The 18,440-nt window shown below is 34.6% G+C and overlaps 1 protein-coding gene across 3 annotated transcripts in view; it reads right to left on the bottom strand.

Moving 5' to 3' along the window:
- Positions 1–18,440, bottom strand: part of LOC128183203 (uncharacterized) — a 71,198-nt gene that overhangs the window by 23,173 nt on the left and 29,585 nt on the right. For all 3 annotated transcript variants that reach the window (XM_052852119.1, XM_052852116.1, XM_052852117.1), the window contains exons 2-3: positions 11,944–12,524; positions 11,270–11,588 (exon numbers count right to left, since the gene is read on the bottom strand). In XM_052852119.1, coding sequence (XP_052708079.1) covers positions 11,270–11,588; positions 11,944–12,372 — 748 coding nt within the window. In that variant the 5' untranslated portion in view covers positions 12,373–12,524. The remainder of the gene's footprint in view (positions 1–11,269; positions 11,589–11,943; positions 12,525–18,440) is intronic.

The raw sequence follows: 18,440 nt of genomic DNA, 5'->3' as shown, positions 1-18,440 counted from the left end.
AAGGGACAAATATTAAATCCATGGCTATGCTCTTTAAAAAATGTTTTAGATAAATGCGGGCTTTCAAATTATAACTCCAGTTGGATTAAGACAATTATTAACCAAAGGTTAAGAGATCAGTTTTTACAAAAATGGCATAACGATATTCAGGAATCGACTAAGGGTGTTATATATAGAATTTATAAAACAAATTTTGAATGTGAACGCTACTTACTCTTGGTACCCTGTAAATTAAGAAAAATATTAGTTAAGTTTAAAACTACAAATCATCATCTTCCTGTTGAAATAGGAAGGTGGGGTACTGTTGAAAGAAGTAAACGTTATTGTAATTTGTGTAATTGTAATAAAATTGGTGATGAATTTCATGTTATATTAGAATGCAGGGCATTAAGTAAATTACGAAGTCAGTTTTTAGATACATATTACTGTTCTTCTCCTAACACTAAAAAGTTCTTTGAAATCATGTCTTCAGTTGATTACATTACATTAAGAAAATTGTGTTTCTTTATTTCAAAAATTAATCATACTGTTCGTTCACCCCACTTACTTTCTTGAACTTTACAACTATATTGTATATATGTAAATATGTTTGGTCTTCTTATGTACCTCTTGTACCATTATATGGTGTTGAGTGAAATAAAATGAACTGAACTGATTAATCACCCGCGACTGTCTTATATTTAGAGGTTATAAATACGGGTGATGCAAACACATATACCGTGCATTGAAAATTACAATCGATAATCATTACATTTCTTGTTGATACTACAATTAGAAGGTTACTTGTAATTATTTAATAACTCTGCCAAATTAATGCAAAACCGTTTGTTTACAGTTATCTTCAAAACTAAAAACTGTTGTAATTGGGTCATAGGGTAGGACTAATTTCTCCAAAATACACAGTGCATAAACTGATTTTGTGTCACCTGGCTAACTCAATTACAAAACATTTTATCTATATAATGTATGAATGCATTAAATAAAATGAAATTTAACAAATTGGATAAGTTTTTAAAAGTTGCCTATCATTCTACGACTGACGCTGAAATGTTTGTTGATCACTGGAATTGTCTTGCTAAACATTATATACTTGTGTACAGAAAAATTAAAAGGAAGATGTGCTATAACTACTTTCTGGGGTCCTTTCTCATTTGATAAATTATTTGAAATCTGCAACAGTTTTGGTATTTTTCAAACGAGTAAATAAAAACTTCTTTTTAACAGTTCTGACACATTATAATTATGAGGATATCCGTGCATTATCATTATTTTAAAGAAAATATTGCAGCAGAAAACCATCGTGGTTTGTAGCCGTTTGTTGTTTTTGAGGGAATATGAAATAATTAATGGGCCTTAGTACAGAACTGAAACCTGCATGCCTGACAATACATTAAATTATATAGCTTTTTAACACATCATGTGACAACATTTTCCAGTCAAATGTTTTCATCGATCAAGTGAGTAAGGATATTAAACGTCACACAAGTTTACATCAGGTAAACAATTATTTAAGGGAAGACCAATTAAGTTTTTTACTGTAGCCTTAGCAACTTTTGCCACAGAGTTCAAACACTGCGTACTGCCTTCCAGACTAGCGATTCAATCTTTGTTAACTTTCACGTATGAGATATCAGCTGTGAAAATGAAATGTATCTCATCTGCATGGTATATTCATAGAGCTTGGCATCTTAAATAAACACACTAAAAATATTCACTTAGATGTGAAAAATGATAATTACACTAATTTAAGTTCGATATTTTTTTTCATAAATACCAATATACCAAACAAGAAATATTGCAGGTAAATGGTAACTACCTTTTCCAGTATTTTCATCATATAAAATAAATATGCATTGCGTGGCTTCTAAGACAACATATTAATGAAATAAAATGTTGGCATCGTTTAATTGTATAGATTCAAAATGTTTAAATTATGATTACACACAATAAGGTAGGCCCACAATGGCTGCTGCTTTTTTAACTGATATACGCCTTAGGAATTGTATGATTTTTTTTTTATCTTAAATGAGCTAATACTGTTCACATATGTGCAAAAACTGTAGGAAATAATATACCGGTGTTATATATAATTAATATATCACAATATATTTTCACCCCTACCCCTTTATAAAATATTGAGTTTTAGGTCAGAAAATTATCATGGTACTTAACTTTGCTAAATATTAAATTTTACTGTTCATAATTATTTAAGGACACACGAGACGTTCCTCAATTTTATATAATTTTCCTTGATGAATTATTCCTTATTTATTAACATTTAAACCTGTTAATTCCCAAAAATTCAAGGTTTATTACCAGGCTATTTTTAGAGCTATAATATTTAGAATTTTCCTTCAAATAGCATCCAAATGCATTTGAATGCTTATAAATAAAGTCATAGTATATATTTTCAATTAAACACTTTATATCTAAATAAAAAAAGTATTATATAACAGGAAAATATAATTATGGAATTACTTGGTGGAAATCTTCACATTGTGGAGATAGGAAAAAATAGAAAATAATGGAAGATAGGTCGCGTCTGACAGTAAAATGTGTTAAGTCAATGTAGTTCGCCATTGTTGCTCAGGTGAGCGATGTGGCCCATGGGCCTCTTGTTTGTTAGCTTACCATCAATGTCCATTTCCAGTAAAATATCCAAATATGAAACAGAGGACACAGACTCTGTGGTATCGAAAAAAAAATAAGTTTCATAGTAAAAACGTTCTATCAATTATATATACATTCTTTTCTCATAGTGTGTTGACATTGTATCTTATGGTATGGGACCTATTACACAGACAAGGGACTAAAGGGCAAGAAAAACATTAAACGGGTAATTTTATATATCATATCTTAAGGTGGTTCGACACACCAATGCATTATTTGATGGATCGATGAAGAATTCTCTTTGAGAAATGATTATTCAAAAATGACACCTATATCGGCCTCTGATTATTTTATATAAATTTTTTTGTATTTTTTTTTATAGAAACCGGAAACATCGTTTTAGCTGCGAACAAGATATATTACAGCTAAAAATGTGTTATCAATTAATGCACAATACAATTATCTATAAATACATATCAAAAACGGCCAGATAAACTTTGAAATATTTTTGTAAAAAAATATTTATGAAAATAAAAAAAAAAAGGATTGTAGATATTTTTTAAATCTATGGATAAAAACTGCAGATAAACTGTTACTCGCATTTAACAATTGCTGTACAATTATATTTCAACAAAAAATTGAAACCAAATAATGAAATTAAAGTATAAATGAAAAATTTTAAAATCGAACCGATCCCGATTGTAATTAAACTGATCCCGAACGAAATCACTTAAAGTTAGAATGAATCAGAATTTTGCAAAAATTTTAGGTTGTTTAGCTGTAAAATGGTTTCGTCATTTACTAACTTTATAATTTATATCAATTACTTAGAAAAAAACTGCAGTTTATTTGTAAAATTTCAATTTTAAAATAATTCTGATCGGGATCATTTTTTTTTTCAATCGGGATCGGTTCAAATTTGATAAATAGCAATTTTTCCAGAATTTCGCATTTTCATTTCAATTTCTTTGTAAAATATCATTGTTTAGTAAATAGTTTATGTGACTATATGTTATTTTTAAAATTTTATCCATAGATTAAAAAGATATTAAAGAATTACAATTTGATTTTCAGAAAAAAAAATTTAATTAAAAAATTAAACACTTGACCAAACGATCTTTGGCATGAATTTATTTATAATTATATTACACATTAATTGACAACAAGTTTTAAGCTTTAATATATTCTGTTTGTCTGCAAAACAGTTTTTCCGATTTCACTGAAAAATTACAAAAAAATTCATATAAAATAACTGAAAGCCGATATTGATCTCTGTTTTGTGGAATCATGTTTCAAAAAAGATTCTCTATCGATCCATAAAATAAAATTTTGGTGTGTCGAGGAACCTTAATGTAAATAGTTGATAAATGAACCGATATTTTTTGTCAGCACAGCTATTAATTAAGTGATCTGATCTTATATATTATATTATATTATATATATTATATAAATAAATCAAAATGAGGTTCCAAATGTATATGATTAATAGCGAGCAAAGCCAGCTTTAAGAACCAGTCCGCGGGAAAAAATCGAGCTAAACCTACAGATTTATCAAAAAAAATTTTTTGGCAGCATCCCAGCATTCCTTCTAGCTCCTGTTGTGCTCTGTCAAAAATGGCTACCCTTTCACTCGCAATTTACGGTTTCACGAGGTTTAAAGATTCGTTTTGAGTATCGCCTAAACTCTATTGAGATCCAAGAAAGCTATTACACGCCTACATTCCTTCGTATTTTGTCGAGAAACGCGAAGAAAGAAAAAAGCAAGTTTAAGTATGACGTCACAATGTTTCCCGCGATAAACCAAGAGGTGTATCAAGCATCTGTACTGCATGGTCAAGTCAAAAAGTGTAATAAGTACTTGCTATTTCAGCGTTAATTGCGATCCTTCGACCGATACGTTTTTGTTTTAATTCTTTTATACCTTTGAGAAAGATGATATACTCACAAGTTGCATACTTTACTGTCTGTTGGGATGTGCACTTCTGTATGACGTCATTAAATGTTATGTATTAATAAGATGTTGAACTTAAACATGGTGTTAGAAGTGTTCCAACGAATTCACCTCGACGCATGAATTCTAGCCAGCGAACAGGACCAAGCCTTTGCAGAGTGTGAGAAAACAAAGCCAGGATACCGGGTATTGTAGCACAGCCCCGATGATCCCGTATATTCATCACATTTTTCGCAAGTAGTTCGTCTCAGCATCACACGTGCTCGGTAAGGCCGCCGCCATATTTCCCAAACCCGCAAAGTGTATCCACATATGCGCATACCTTTCTGTAAGTGTTGTGATCGATTAATTTTGCACCAAGTTCATTGTGAAAGAAATTTCATCACATTTCATCAAGTAACATTGCAGTTATAACCTATGTGCAATGTACATACATAAACTGTGAAAACTACGCATATTTCTCCGAGTACAGTACCGTCCAAAAGTAAGGCACGATGGCGTCTCAAGACTTACCTGTACCTGCCCCGACGGTAGTGAAAGGTGATATGAGAGGCAACTTGAAATTCTTTAAATCTCTGTGGTCTAACAATCAAATTTCTACAGGCCTCGTAAAGAAGGAAATGCCTGTCCGGCTAGCAACATTATTGACAGTGATGGGTAAAGACAGTTTCCAAATATATGAAAACTTACCTCTTAGTATTCAAGATAAAGAGGATATTGACAAAATCTTAAAGGCATTAGATGGACATTTCATGCCCAAGACGAATGTCATTTACGAACGCTAGATATTCAATGCGGCAGACCAGTTATCCAACGAATACTTTGATGACTACTTGTGCCGCTTACGAGAACTCGCAAAGACGTGTGAATTTGGTGACATTGCAGACCAGATGATCCGTGACAGGATAGTATTGGGAACAAACGATCAAAGCGTCCGTGGAAGATTACTTAGAGAATCGAAGTTCACCCTCAACAGCGCTGTAGACATGTGTAGAACCAGCGAGAGAACTGCCAGTCAGCTTAAAAAACAGCAGGGACAAGGTGAAACATACAGCAATAAAGCCCAAGTCACTAATGCAGCTAGAGGAGGATATTAGAAGCACAAAAAAGATTTAAAGCACAAACAGAAAAGGTTTTCAGCACAGCCACCAAAATATCCATAGAAAGCAGATTGCAAATGCAAATACTGCGGTGGAAAACATGAGCGAGGAAAAGAGAAGTGTCCTGCATACAAACAGGTTTGCGGCAAGTGCAACAAGAAAAATCACTTCGCTTTAGTGTGTGTCTGAGTTCTTTCTCAACTGTTCTCCAGCTCGATGATGAAACTGATGACATTAGTGACAGTAGTGATTGCGAAGCGTGTTACACAGTGAAGACGACACATGGAATGCAGTGGTTCGCAAAAGTCAACATGGCAATTGATGATGCAACTTGTCAAGATGTGATCTGTCAGCTAGACTCAGGATCAACATGCAACATTCTTGGATTTCGGCAGTACTGCATTCTTACTCAGAATGGTTGTCCGCCATTGAAACCAACAGCCAAAGCTCTACATCTATATGGTTGAAAGTCAAAGCTCGACCCCTAGGAACCGTTGATATCACCTGCTCAGTGCAAAACAATACAGAATGTCTGAACTTTTACATAGTTGATACAGATTAGACTGCATTACTCACGGTTGAAGCATGTGAACTCGTAGGACTGCTAACTGTGGATACCGTGAACAGTGTTGACATACTTACCAAAGACAGTTATGAACCACTCACACGCAGTCAGCTGTTAGACGACTACACAGATGTATTCGACGGACTAGGGACTTTCCCAGGAGAGTACAAGATTGAAACTGATCCATCTGTCAAGCCAGTTCAGCAACAACCGAGAAAATTTAATTAAGCCATGAAGCAAGAAATCCACACAAAGTTGAAGGATCTTGAAAACAGAGGTGTGATCAAGAAAGTCACAACTCCAACAGACTGGATAAGCAGCATGCTAATTGTGAAGAAACCAGGAAAGCTACGCATATGCATTGACCCAAGAGACTTGAATAAAGCGATCAATCGATCACACTACATCTTGCCTACTCTTGAAGACATATTACCAAATCTCGCCAATGCCAAAGTATTCTCAGTTCTTGATGCAAAAGAAGGATTTTGGCACGTCAAGTTAGATGAAGGTAGCAGCTATCTAACTACATTCTGGACTCCCTTTGGACGATGCAGATGGATACGCTTACCCTCCGGAATCTCTTCAGCGCCTGCAGAATTCCAGCGCAGACAACATGAAGTCTTAGAAGGACTAACAGGAGCAGAATGTGTCATGGGTGACATCATTGTCTACGGTTGTGGACAGACCATGGAATCAGCGATTCATGACCATGACTGCAACTTGACAGCCGTCCTACAGAGAGCTCGCGAGGTGGGACTAAAGCTAAACAAAGAAAAATTCAAGCTTCGTCAGACTGAAGTTAAGTATATGGGCAACGCACTTACCGCAGATGGCATCCGTCCTGATCCGGACAAAGTGACAGCTATTACAGATATGAAAAGACCTGAGAACGTAAAAGAGTACAGAGTTTATTGGGATAGCAACATATTTGTCCAGATTCATGCCTCATTTATCAGAGACCTGTGAACCTCTGCGACGTCTCACAGACAAAGGATCCCTCTGGTCGTGGCAGTCACAGCAGGAAGAAGCGTTTCATAGCGTAAAACGTCTCGTGAGTCGTCAACTAGTACTGAAGTACTACAATGTATATGAAGAAGTCACAATCCAGTGTGACGCGATCGAAGTTGTAATAGGAGCCACAATACTTCAGAATGGACAACCCGTTGCATATGCATCTCATGCTTTATCGAAATCAGAGCAATGCTACGCACAAATAAAAAAGGAGTGCCTTGCCATCGTTTTTGCCTGTGAGAGATTCGACCATTATGCATATGGTAAACACCATATTACCGTGTAGTCAGACCACAAGCTGCTTGAAATAATTTTCAAGAAATCTCTCATGTCAGCTCCGAAACGACTAAAGCGGATGTTACTGCGCCATCAGAAATACAACTTGGATGTTGTCTATACCAGAGGAAAAGGGTTGTACATTGCAGATACCCTGTCGCGCGCTACTCCAGAGTATCATGGACAGCACCCTTCTAAACTTGCTGAGGAAATAGCACAAATCCAACACGCAGAGTAGGTAAGATCACTGACTCACGTCTTAACCAAATAATAACCTTGACGAACAAGGACGACAATCTCCAGTCTTTGAAAACGGTGATTCTCTCTGGATGGCCTGATACTAAAGAAGACGTACCTATAGCAATACGGGCATACTGGAACGTCAAAGACACTCTTAAAATACAAGATGGTATCATCTTCCACAGTAGCCGTGTTGTCATTCCGAAAGCCTTTCGACCGGAAATGCTTCGATGTACAAACTCAAGCCACCTAGGAATCAAAGCTTTCCTACGTAAGGCTCATGATTCACTGTATTGTCCCTTAATGAACGAGGAGATCAAAGACTTTGTAAGCCAGTGCTGCAGCACTTGCAGCACATTTTAACTTAAACAACAGAAAGAACGGTTAATGACGCATGATATTCCAGAGCAGCCTTGGTCGAAACTTGTGATCGATATCTTTTCCATGAAGACTGATGACTACTTCGTTACAGTCGACTATTATTCAGATTTCTTTGAGTTTGACCTTCTTCCAGATACGCCAGCAGCGACAGTCATCAACTGTTTGAAAAAAAAACATTTTGCGCGCCATGAAACTCCGAAAGGTGTTGTTACAGATAATGGCCCCCAGTTCAAAGCAGTGGAATTTCACCAGTTTGCACGTGATTGGGAATTTCAGAACGCTACCTCTTCCCCTTATCACAGCCAGTCCTACGGCAAAGCTTAGGCAGCAGTGAAAATAGCCAAGAACATGGTGAAGAAATGCAACAAAAATCAAGAAGACCTGTGGAAGAGCATTGTTGTCCATCCTTGATTGAAGGAACACGCCAACGGTTGACATGGCCAGCAGTCCATCACAACGTCTGATAACACGAAGACCTCGTCATCCATTACCAATGACACAGGAGTTACTCCAACCAAAACTCGTGGATGATGTTACAGACAAGGTAAAGTTTAAGAGACAAACGGCAAAGTTCTACTATGATAGAACCACTAAGGAACTTCAAGAACTGGAAATAGGACAACCGGTCAGAATGAGAGCAACCACTGACCCAGAGAAGAAATAGTGTTATGGAACGTGTGTGGACAACATCGGAAAGCGATCGTACTTAGTTGAGGTCAACAACCGACTATATCGCAGAAACCGCAGAGATCTTCGCGCTACAAGGGAACCTACGAATGCAAATATGCAGCCACTCCGAGAATATGATGTTTTGGTAGATCCACCACCAGATGAGATGAGATCTGAAAGACAAACCTGTGAAAGCTCCGTCTCTGCAAAAAACCCAGTGATCCACATACAAGCCTCCGTACAAGTTCGCGGGACCACAATCTTCCAAGGAAATTTGATGACTATGTCATGTGAACATTTGTTGCAAAATGTTAAAGCATTGTTTGGAATGTATGATGTAAATCGATAAATTTTTTTTCTTCTTTCCTTTTTAAGCTCAGAAATACTCAGGCTTGAATTATACTCATGTGTCTTGTCTTTACAGTTTTATAATTTCATTAATGTTTGTGTGTGAATTTGATTATCTTTCAACTGATTCAATTTTAGAGGAAGGGAGATGTTAGGATGTGCACTTGTGTATGACGTCATCAAATGGTGTGTATTAATAAAATGTTGAACTGAAACACTGTCATATCGATCCAAGCTTATACTGCATACGATAGGTAAAGTGTAGTTGTGATGATTATAAAAACCTTACTGTTATAAGAATTACGTCATTTTATAAAAGAGATATAATACAAGCAATTCATTTTTTACAGTTTTTGGGAGTTTATTTTAATCAACTCTCCTATGCAGTTACTCTGGCAAACCGAAAGTGAAACAGTGTTCGGACCTAAGCACAGAAAATTACCGCTGACAAGACGTAGTTGTTGAAAAAAAAATTCGATGTAATGTATGCTGGAGCATTGTTTTTCAAGGAAACTTATCTATAAACACTTTGAAAATAGTCAGATTTTATATAATACGAACAATAATATTTAGATATTTTTGTAGTGTCATGTATTCATACGCCACAGTTTAATGAGTTTGATACAGTCTCGTTCAACCAAACGCTCGGCTGTCTCAGTAAGTCACCGTTAAATAGAGAGACTCTCTTGCTTGTCTGAGATTAACGGAGACAGCCGAGCGTATAGTTGAACGAGACTGTATTAAGAGTTCGATGTCAATAGTGCTTGGATCCATACAATTTTTAGAACTGTTTCGATTACTAATACATAGTTTGAAATCTATCTTTAAATATTACACATGATTCATATGGGGTTTCTCGAAATTCTTGCCGGAAAAGTTCAATAATTTATATTGTAAAAAAGTGCGTAATTCAAATACAGACTAGAAACTATTAGTAATTGCCATGCAAGATAAGTTGATTTTTAAATAAATGATAATCGATAAAATCAACTCCCGTCAGTACTTCAGTACTTTGATTACTGATAAAATCGTCTCGAGCTGGAGTAAAGAACTAATGATATAATTGTGCAAATACTTACAACGTATATTAAGCATACAAAAATGAACGAATTAATGAATAAAAATGTATGTATCAGGTGAAAAAAATAACACTCAGATAACAAGATTACAAGAAATAATAAAATTAATTTATTGTTTTCAGATTTTACTGCCAAAATCATCTCAAGCTAAAGTAAAGGACTGATCATATAATTATGCATCAAATCATCCACTGACATTGCATTCATCAAATATATCAGATCAACTTCTGTTGTATTCCTCACATGAGGACATCATGTGCACTTGTTTAACTACAGCGTGATGAATATTTTGTATATAGTTCTGATTATTTTTTTAATTTTTTGTTTTGTTTTGATTTATTATTATTATTATTATTATTATTATTATTTATTTATTTTTCTTTTCCATTATTACTTGTGTAAATGTATGTATTTGATGTGACTCTTTAGAAACTTTACGTTATATGTATAATGTTCAATCTCTATGTAGAGGAAATAAAGTATGAACGAATAAATGAATCAGTTTCGTTTTACATTTTTGGCGAGTTGACTCTGTGAAAAAGTTGTTATACAATAGCCTATGGCTGGGCAATTTGGATTAAAGATTTAAGTTGCTTACTTTGTGTTGGGGTGGGGGGTAAAAATATTTCAGAGGAAGCGATGTTGTATAGGGTGGGGCAAGTCCATGGGATGTATAGTTGACAATGATGTGAGATATTTTAAGTTTCTGCTGCGTTCGCTTCAACAGTCACACTGTAAAACATATAATGTGATCAAGTGACTTCCAAGTCTTATATCCCAGATTTTTTCAAAGTCTAACTCCCGTTTATTTTCTAAAAAAAAAAAGTTGTCCTAATCTATCACCATTATACTGTGGTTTCATCAATATTCGTTGAATAATGTTATTTAAAACGCAATTTCTATTAACATTTTGTATTGAAAGGGTCATTGGCCACGAATTTACGTATCCTTGAAACTGTGATTTTCACTTTATCCACGAAAATTGATACCCTTGAATATTAATGAAACCACAGTATGTCATGTTATATGAAATACGTACTCTTTGCTAGTTCAAAGGCGAACCAGCCATTGAACTGGCCCGACACGCATCGAATGGCCTCCTCAATGCCACATATCATGTATTCCACGTCATCACGGCTTCCCGCCATGCTTGCGTCATGTTCATTCATGACGTCACTTGCAGCAGCCAATATCGGGATCCTTAGCCGAAGGTCATTTTTGACAACGTCGCTTTCCAGGTATTTCAAGAAAACGGGAAGATATCCCGCCGCCCTGACGTCAGTTATTGTGACGTCACAAAACGTGCACATGTTGTGTGTGGTGTGAGAAATTAAACCCAGTATTGATCCTCGACTCAACTTTAAAAATAAAAATAAATTCTAAAAAAGTTCTATAATACATAGTCAAGGGGCAAGAAACATTATAAATCTATCACTTTGTACAGATGTTTGTGCAAATGTGTGTGTGTGTGTGTGTGTGCGTGTGCGTGTGCGTGTGTGTGTGTGTGAATAAATAATTGCAGTATGTATTAACACATAATATAGTAATTTAATACATCAAAATATATTTAATGTGCAAAAAATATGACGGCTATACTGAAGCAAATAATAATGTACCTTGCATGACTAAAGACAATGTCAAATACAACGACAAAAAATCGTTGAGCTTGTCTGGTAAAGTGAGTAATTCTACTCTATTTCAGTGTGCACTCACCGTCGGCCATTTACTCTCGTATGAATCATGCGTAGCTTCAAGAATATCTTTACCATATTCTAACAGTTTTGACTTGGACAGTTTCCGAGATAAATCAGAGCTAAATATAGTTCCAGCCATGAAGAAAGTCCACATTACTTTTTCCTCGTCCGAAATAGGGGAAAGTGTGTTTTTGTTCTGCAGACAGAAATCAATCATATCGTCCACCAGAGTTTCCTCTTTTAAAACATCAACACAACGTTTATTACCGAGTTCAAACTTCTCAGACAACTTCAATTCCGATAACATGATGTGTCCAATTTCATTTGCCAGTTCTTGCAGGGGTTCGCACACTTCCGGTGAGTCTAGTGACTTCCCCTTGGACCGCCCATCTCGCACGGCAGACAACAAGCCGGTGATCTTTCCCGTAATGCGGTCCTGTAACTTCATTTTTGTCCTTTTTGCTTGATTTTTCGGACGGTGCTTTATGGCTCGATGGTTTGGTTGAAAATATCTTCTTTTTTACTGTATTAATGCGATAATATTGTCAATTGAGAACTCTTGCTTAATAATCAGTTTTTGCTCTCTCTCTGCCTTGAAATCTGGAATATAAAAATTAAAAAAAGTTTTAATGTCATATAATTTTGTTAACGATTTATTATACCTTATTTACGACACCACAAGGCAATTAATTATACGCTATTTTTTCTTTTTACAAACGAACTTACGACAAAGTCATAAATCTTTTCAGACTCATTGTGCACGGTCTTCAAAGAGCAAAATTTCTTCCAAACCATTCAACTTTAACAGGTTTGATTTCTTCAGTAATATCTTACAGCAGATCGATTAAAACATTAAATAGTTTGTGTTTAATAAGCATCCATTAATTTGGTCGTAAATTGTAAGTTCTTTTGTGGAACGCAGGTCAAGTACATGTGATTCTTAATGATAAATTTAAAAATAAGCGTAGTTTACCAAATGGATGAATGTAGGGGCTAAAAAAAATAATGAAAAAACCCAATATTTTTCGTCTCTGTGTGTGTCATTTTTTAATTAAGGTCTTTCGTTTCCAACGGAAGACCTTATCGTTTTCGTACTGTTTCTTATTAAGGTCTTCCGTTTCCAGCGGAAGACCTTTTTGTTTTCGTACTGTTTCTTCTTATTATTATTATCATTAAGGTCTTCCGTTTCCAACGGAAGACATTATTGTTTTTGTACTGTTTCTTCTTATTTTTTTCTCCAAATTTTGTGCACGCGATTTCTCGGAAACTATTCAACCTATTTCAACCATTTTTCCATAGATGATGGAACGTGACTTGAATTTTATATGTATTTGAAATTTTTGATGTCGTCACTTCCGGTACCGATTTACAGCCGATTTTGTAATTTTTACGACCTATTGTGTTTAGAGAGGATCTCAGAAACTATTAAAGATATGACTTTGAAAGTTTCAGGATATGTAGATTATAGCTTGAAGTTAGGCCCTATTAAATTTTATGTCAATGGCTTATTCGTTGGAGCTCACTGAAGCACAAAATTTGGGTACAAATTTTCATTCAAAATCTTCATACCTTTTAATCTGTATCTTTTTATCCGTTGATATTTTGTTAAAACATATATAACAAAAGTGGTAGATAATCAAACGTTCATTCCAACAAAATCAAGAAAAAGGGGCTGACCCCCTTTTTAAGGGGCCAAATCACTCGTACACTCTATAACGAATAACTAAAAAATGATAAAAAATTTGTAATGCGTTATAGAAGCAAAGTTGTTGATCCTAACAATATCTATCAGAAAAATCATTGCCACGCCTATTTTATGACGTCATTAGGGATTTTAAGGGGCCAAAGTACTTAAACTTTGACGCAATTTATCTAGAGAAGGAGACATTGTAGAAGAGAGAATTTCGGCATTGATGATTCTAATCGATTCCACAAATCAAAAGACCATTGTCTGTCCCAATTAAGGACCTGAAGGGCTGACCCCGAAATATTCAAACATTTGTTTCTCAAAAATGAACAACAATTTTAGATAGGTGTAAGAACAAAAAGTGTTAGTATTCCCTAGACATTTTCAAAGAAATCAAGAAAAAGGGACTGGCCCCTTTAATTAGGGGCCAAGACAATCGTAAACTCTATTACAAATAACTTAAAAATGATAAAGATTTTTAAATGCATTATAGAAGCAAAGGTGTTGATCATAACAATTTCTGTCAGAATAAATCAATGGCATGCCCATTTATTACGTAATTATGGATTTTTAGGGGCCGAAGTACTTAAACTTTGACGCAATATATCTAGAAAAAAAGATATATTTTGTTAAGCGTTGTAGAAGAGAAAATGTTTGCATTTATAATTCTAATCGATTCCATTAATCAAAGCGCCAATGTCTGTCCTGATTAAGGATCAAGAGGGCTGGCCCCAAAAATATTCAATCATTTGTATCTCAAAAATGAACAACAATTTTAGATGGTTGAAAGAAAAAAAAATGTTAGTATTCTTTACACCTTTTCAGGGAAATCAAAAAAAGGGGCTGGCCCCTTCGATTAGGGTCTAAGACACTCGTAAAGTCTCGAAAACATACCTTAAAAACGATCAAGATTTTGTAATGCATTATAGAAAAAAAGTTGTTGATCGTAACAATATCAGTTTGTAAAACTCATTGCCACACCCAGTGATGACGTAATTAGGGATTAAGGGAACTAAAATCTTAAATCTTTAATGTGTTGTATGTGAAAAAGCAAAATTCGTTGTTAAGCACTTGAAAGGATATTGACAATCGTATACAATATCTGAAAGGAATGGGTTGAGTAGAAATTCTGAAATTTCATTGACATTTTAATCTTATCGTTTAAAAAAGAACGGAAGACCTACTCGTTACTCGTAACGAGATCGTATCTAGTTATTTTTTTTCTCTCCATATTTTGTGCACGCGATTTCTCGAAGACTTCTTCACAGATGATGAGGCATGATCTGAATTTTATATTTTTTGAAATTGTTGTTGTCGTCACATCCGGTACCGATTTATCGGCCATTTTGTAATTTTTTACGACCTATTTTGTGCAGAGCTGATCTCAGTAACTATCAGAGATATGATTATGAAATTTTCAGAATAGGTAGACTATAGTTTGAAGTTGTGCCCTATTTATTTATTTTACGCCAGTGGCGCCATTTTTTAGAGCTCGCCTAGGCACGAAAATCGGTTACGAATTTTCATTCGAAATTTTCATACGTTTTGATCTTTTTATCAGTCGATATTTTGTTAAAACATATATAACAAAAGTGGTAGACCATCATAAGTGCTTTCCAATAAAACCACGAAAAAGGGGCTGGCCTCTTTATTAAGGGGCCAAGACACTCGTAAAGTCTCTTACACATAACTTAAAAACGATGGAGATTTTGTAACGCATTATAGAACAAAGTTGTTGATCGTAACAATATCTATCAGGTAAAATCATTGCCACGCCCATTTATTACGTAATTAGAGAATTTTAGGGGCCAAAGTACTTAAACTTTCATGCAATATATCTAGAGAGGGAGACATATTTTGTTAGACATTGTAGAAGAGAAAATGTTTGCACTAGTTATTCTTATCGATTCCACCAATCAAAACACCAATGTATGTCCCCATTAAGGATCTAGAGGGCTGGCCCCTAAAATATTCAATCATTTGTATCTCAAATAAGAACAACAATTTCTGATAAGTGTAAGAACAAAATATAATAGTATTCTTAAGATATTTCCAAAGAAATCAAGAAAAAGGGGCTTGCCCCTTTAATTAAGGACCAGGACACTCGTAAACTCTATTGCAAATAACTTAAAAAAGATCAAGAATTTGTAATGCATTATAGAAGCAAAGTTGTTGATCGTAACAATATTTATCAGAAAAAAATATTGCCACGCCCATTTATAACGCAATAAGGGATTTTTAGGGGCCAAACTAATCAAACGTTGACCCTATATATCTATAGAAGAAGACATATTTTGTTAAGCATTGAAGAAGAGAAAATATCTGTATTGATTATTATAATCGATTCCATTAATCAAAACACCAATGTCTGTCCCTATTAAGGATCAAGAGGGCTGTCCCCTAAAATATTCAATCATTTGTATCTCAAAAATGAACAATAATTTTAGATAACCGTTAGAACAAAAAATGTTATTATTCGTGAGACCTTTCGAATGAACTCCAGTAAAAGGGGCTGGACCCTTAATTTAAGGGCCAAGACACTCGTAAAGTCTCTAACACATAACTTAAAAACGATCAAGATTTTGTAATGCATTGTAGAAACAAAGTTATTGATCGTAACAATATCAGTTTGTAAAACTCATTTCCAAACCCATTGATGACGTAAATAGAAATTTTAAGGGATGAAAATCTTACATCTTTAATGCGATGTATGAGAAAAACCTAAACTCTTTGTTAAGCATTTTAAAGGATAATGACAATCGTATAAATTTTCTGAGAGGGAGTAGTTGAGGGGAATTCCGAAATTACACTTATATTTTAATTGTATCGTTTAAAAATTGAACAGGAGACCTACTTGTTACTCGTAACGAGATCGTATCTAGTTATTAAGGTCTTCCGTTGGAAACAAAAGACCTTAATAACTAGATACGATTTCGTACGGTTTATTAAGGTCTTCGTTTCCAACGGAAGACCTTATTGTTTTCGTACTGTTTGTTATTTTTTTTTTTCCAAATTTTGTGCACGCGATTTCTCAAAAACTACTTAACCGATCTCAACAAATTTTTCACAGATGATGGGACATTATCTTTTTTTTTTATATGTTTTTGAATTTTTTGTCGTCGTCACTTCCGGTTCGGATTTACGGTCGATTTTGTAATTTTTTACGACCAATTTTGTGCAGAGCTGATTTCAGAAACTATTAGAGATATGACTTTGAAATTTTCAGGATAGGTAGAGCATGGTCTGAAGTTGTGCACTATTTAGTTGTTTTGCAGCAGTGGCGCTATTCTTTGGAGCTCGCTTAGGCACGAAAATGGGGTACAGATTTCGAATCTAAATTTTCATATGTTTTGATCAGTATCTTTTTATCAGTTGATATTTTGTTAAAACATATAGAACAAAAGTAGTACAGAATCAAAAGTTCTATCCAATAAAATCAAGAAAAAGGGGCTGGCCCCTTTAATTAGGGACCAAGAGACTCGTAAAGTCTATTACGAAAATCTTGAAAACGATAAATATTTTGTTATGCATTATAAAATCAAAGTTGTTGATCTCTAGATTATCGGTTTGAAAAAGTCATCGTCAGGCCCATGTTTACTGAATTAGGGTTTTTATTTTTTATCTTAAAATTTGGGGGGGGGGGGGATTTTGAAATTGTATCGATATTTCATGATATCATTTAAACTAAAAAAAAAAATCGGACGGAAGACCTACTCTACTCGTAACGAGGTCGTATCTAGTTGTTATTTTTTTTTCCACAAATTTTGTGCAGACGATTTCTCGAAAAATTATTCGACCGATTTCCACCATTTTTTCACAGATGATTAGACTTGATATGAACTTAATACATTTTTGATAATTTTTTGTCGTCACTTCCGGTACCGATTTATTAGCCATTCTGTTCATTTTTACGACCTATTTTGTGCACACTAAAACTTTGAAACTATCAGAGACATGAATATGAAATTTTCAGTATAGGTAGAGCATAGTCTGAAGTTGATCCTTGTTTTTGTTTTACGTTAGTGGCGCCATTCTAAGGAGCTCACTTTGGCTCGAAAATTGGGTACGAATTTTGTTCCCAATTTTTTTGTCTACAAGGTTCCTCAGAGATGGGTCGATAGATTGACTTGAAATTTGCAGGAATGATAGATCAAAACTTAATCCTTAGGAATTTTTTTCATTTTTTCCAAAGTTCATTTCCTGTCGTCCGTTTCCTGTCCCGGGTCAAAAATCTGTTGACATTAAGTTCTCAATAATGAATAGTACTTGGGCATTCAGACTTTGCAGAATTATAGATCTATAGTTGTAAATGTCTTCAAACTATTATGTTTTGTTCGTCATAACTTCCGGTCGTCACCGGAGGCACTCTAAAAATAATTTTTTTTTGCATTAATTTTATTTCATATAGAATTAAAGTATAAGTATTAATCCTTTCATATGTCATCTATCCTATGTTAAACAAATAAAAAAAATTCTACTTCCGGTGAGATATCTCAAATATCTCAGATGATATATTTGATATCCTCGATATTTTAGTCACTGTAAGTGATTGAGACATGGAACTTTTATGAATGATAGACATTTGATTGAAGATGTGTTCAATTGGTTTAATTTTATCAACTGTCACTTCCGGTCTCACCGGAAGGTTCAATTAATCCATGTTTTTAACAAGTATAACAGATTTTCTTAAGTGTTTCATCTAGCATAATAAACAGTGATGTCCACTTGGCAAATGTACAAGAACAACTAGCTTTTTTCCTATTAATCACTTTCGTTCGTCCGTTTCCAGTCTCGAGATAAAAAAATAGTTTCACAAGGATTTTAGATTT

Source organism: Crassostrea angulata, chromosome 5, assembly GCF_025612915.1.
Source record: "Crassostrea angulata isolate pt1a10 chromosome 5, ASM2561291v2, whole genome shotgun sequence".
Taxonomy (NCBI): Eukaryota; Metazoa; Mollusca; class Bivalvia; order Ostreida; family Ostreidae; genus Magallana; species Magallana angulata.
The sequence above is the reverse complement of the archived record's forward strand: the minus strand, read 5'-3'. Positions and strand labels throughout refer to the sequence as shown.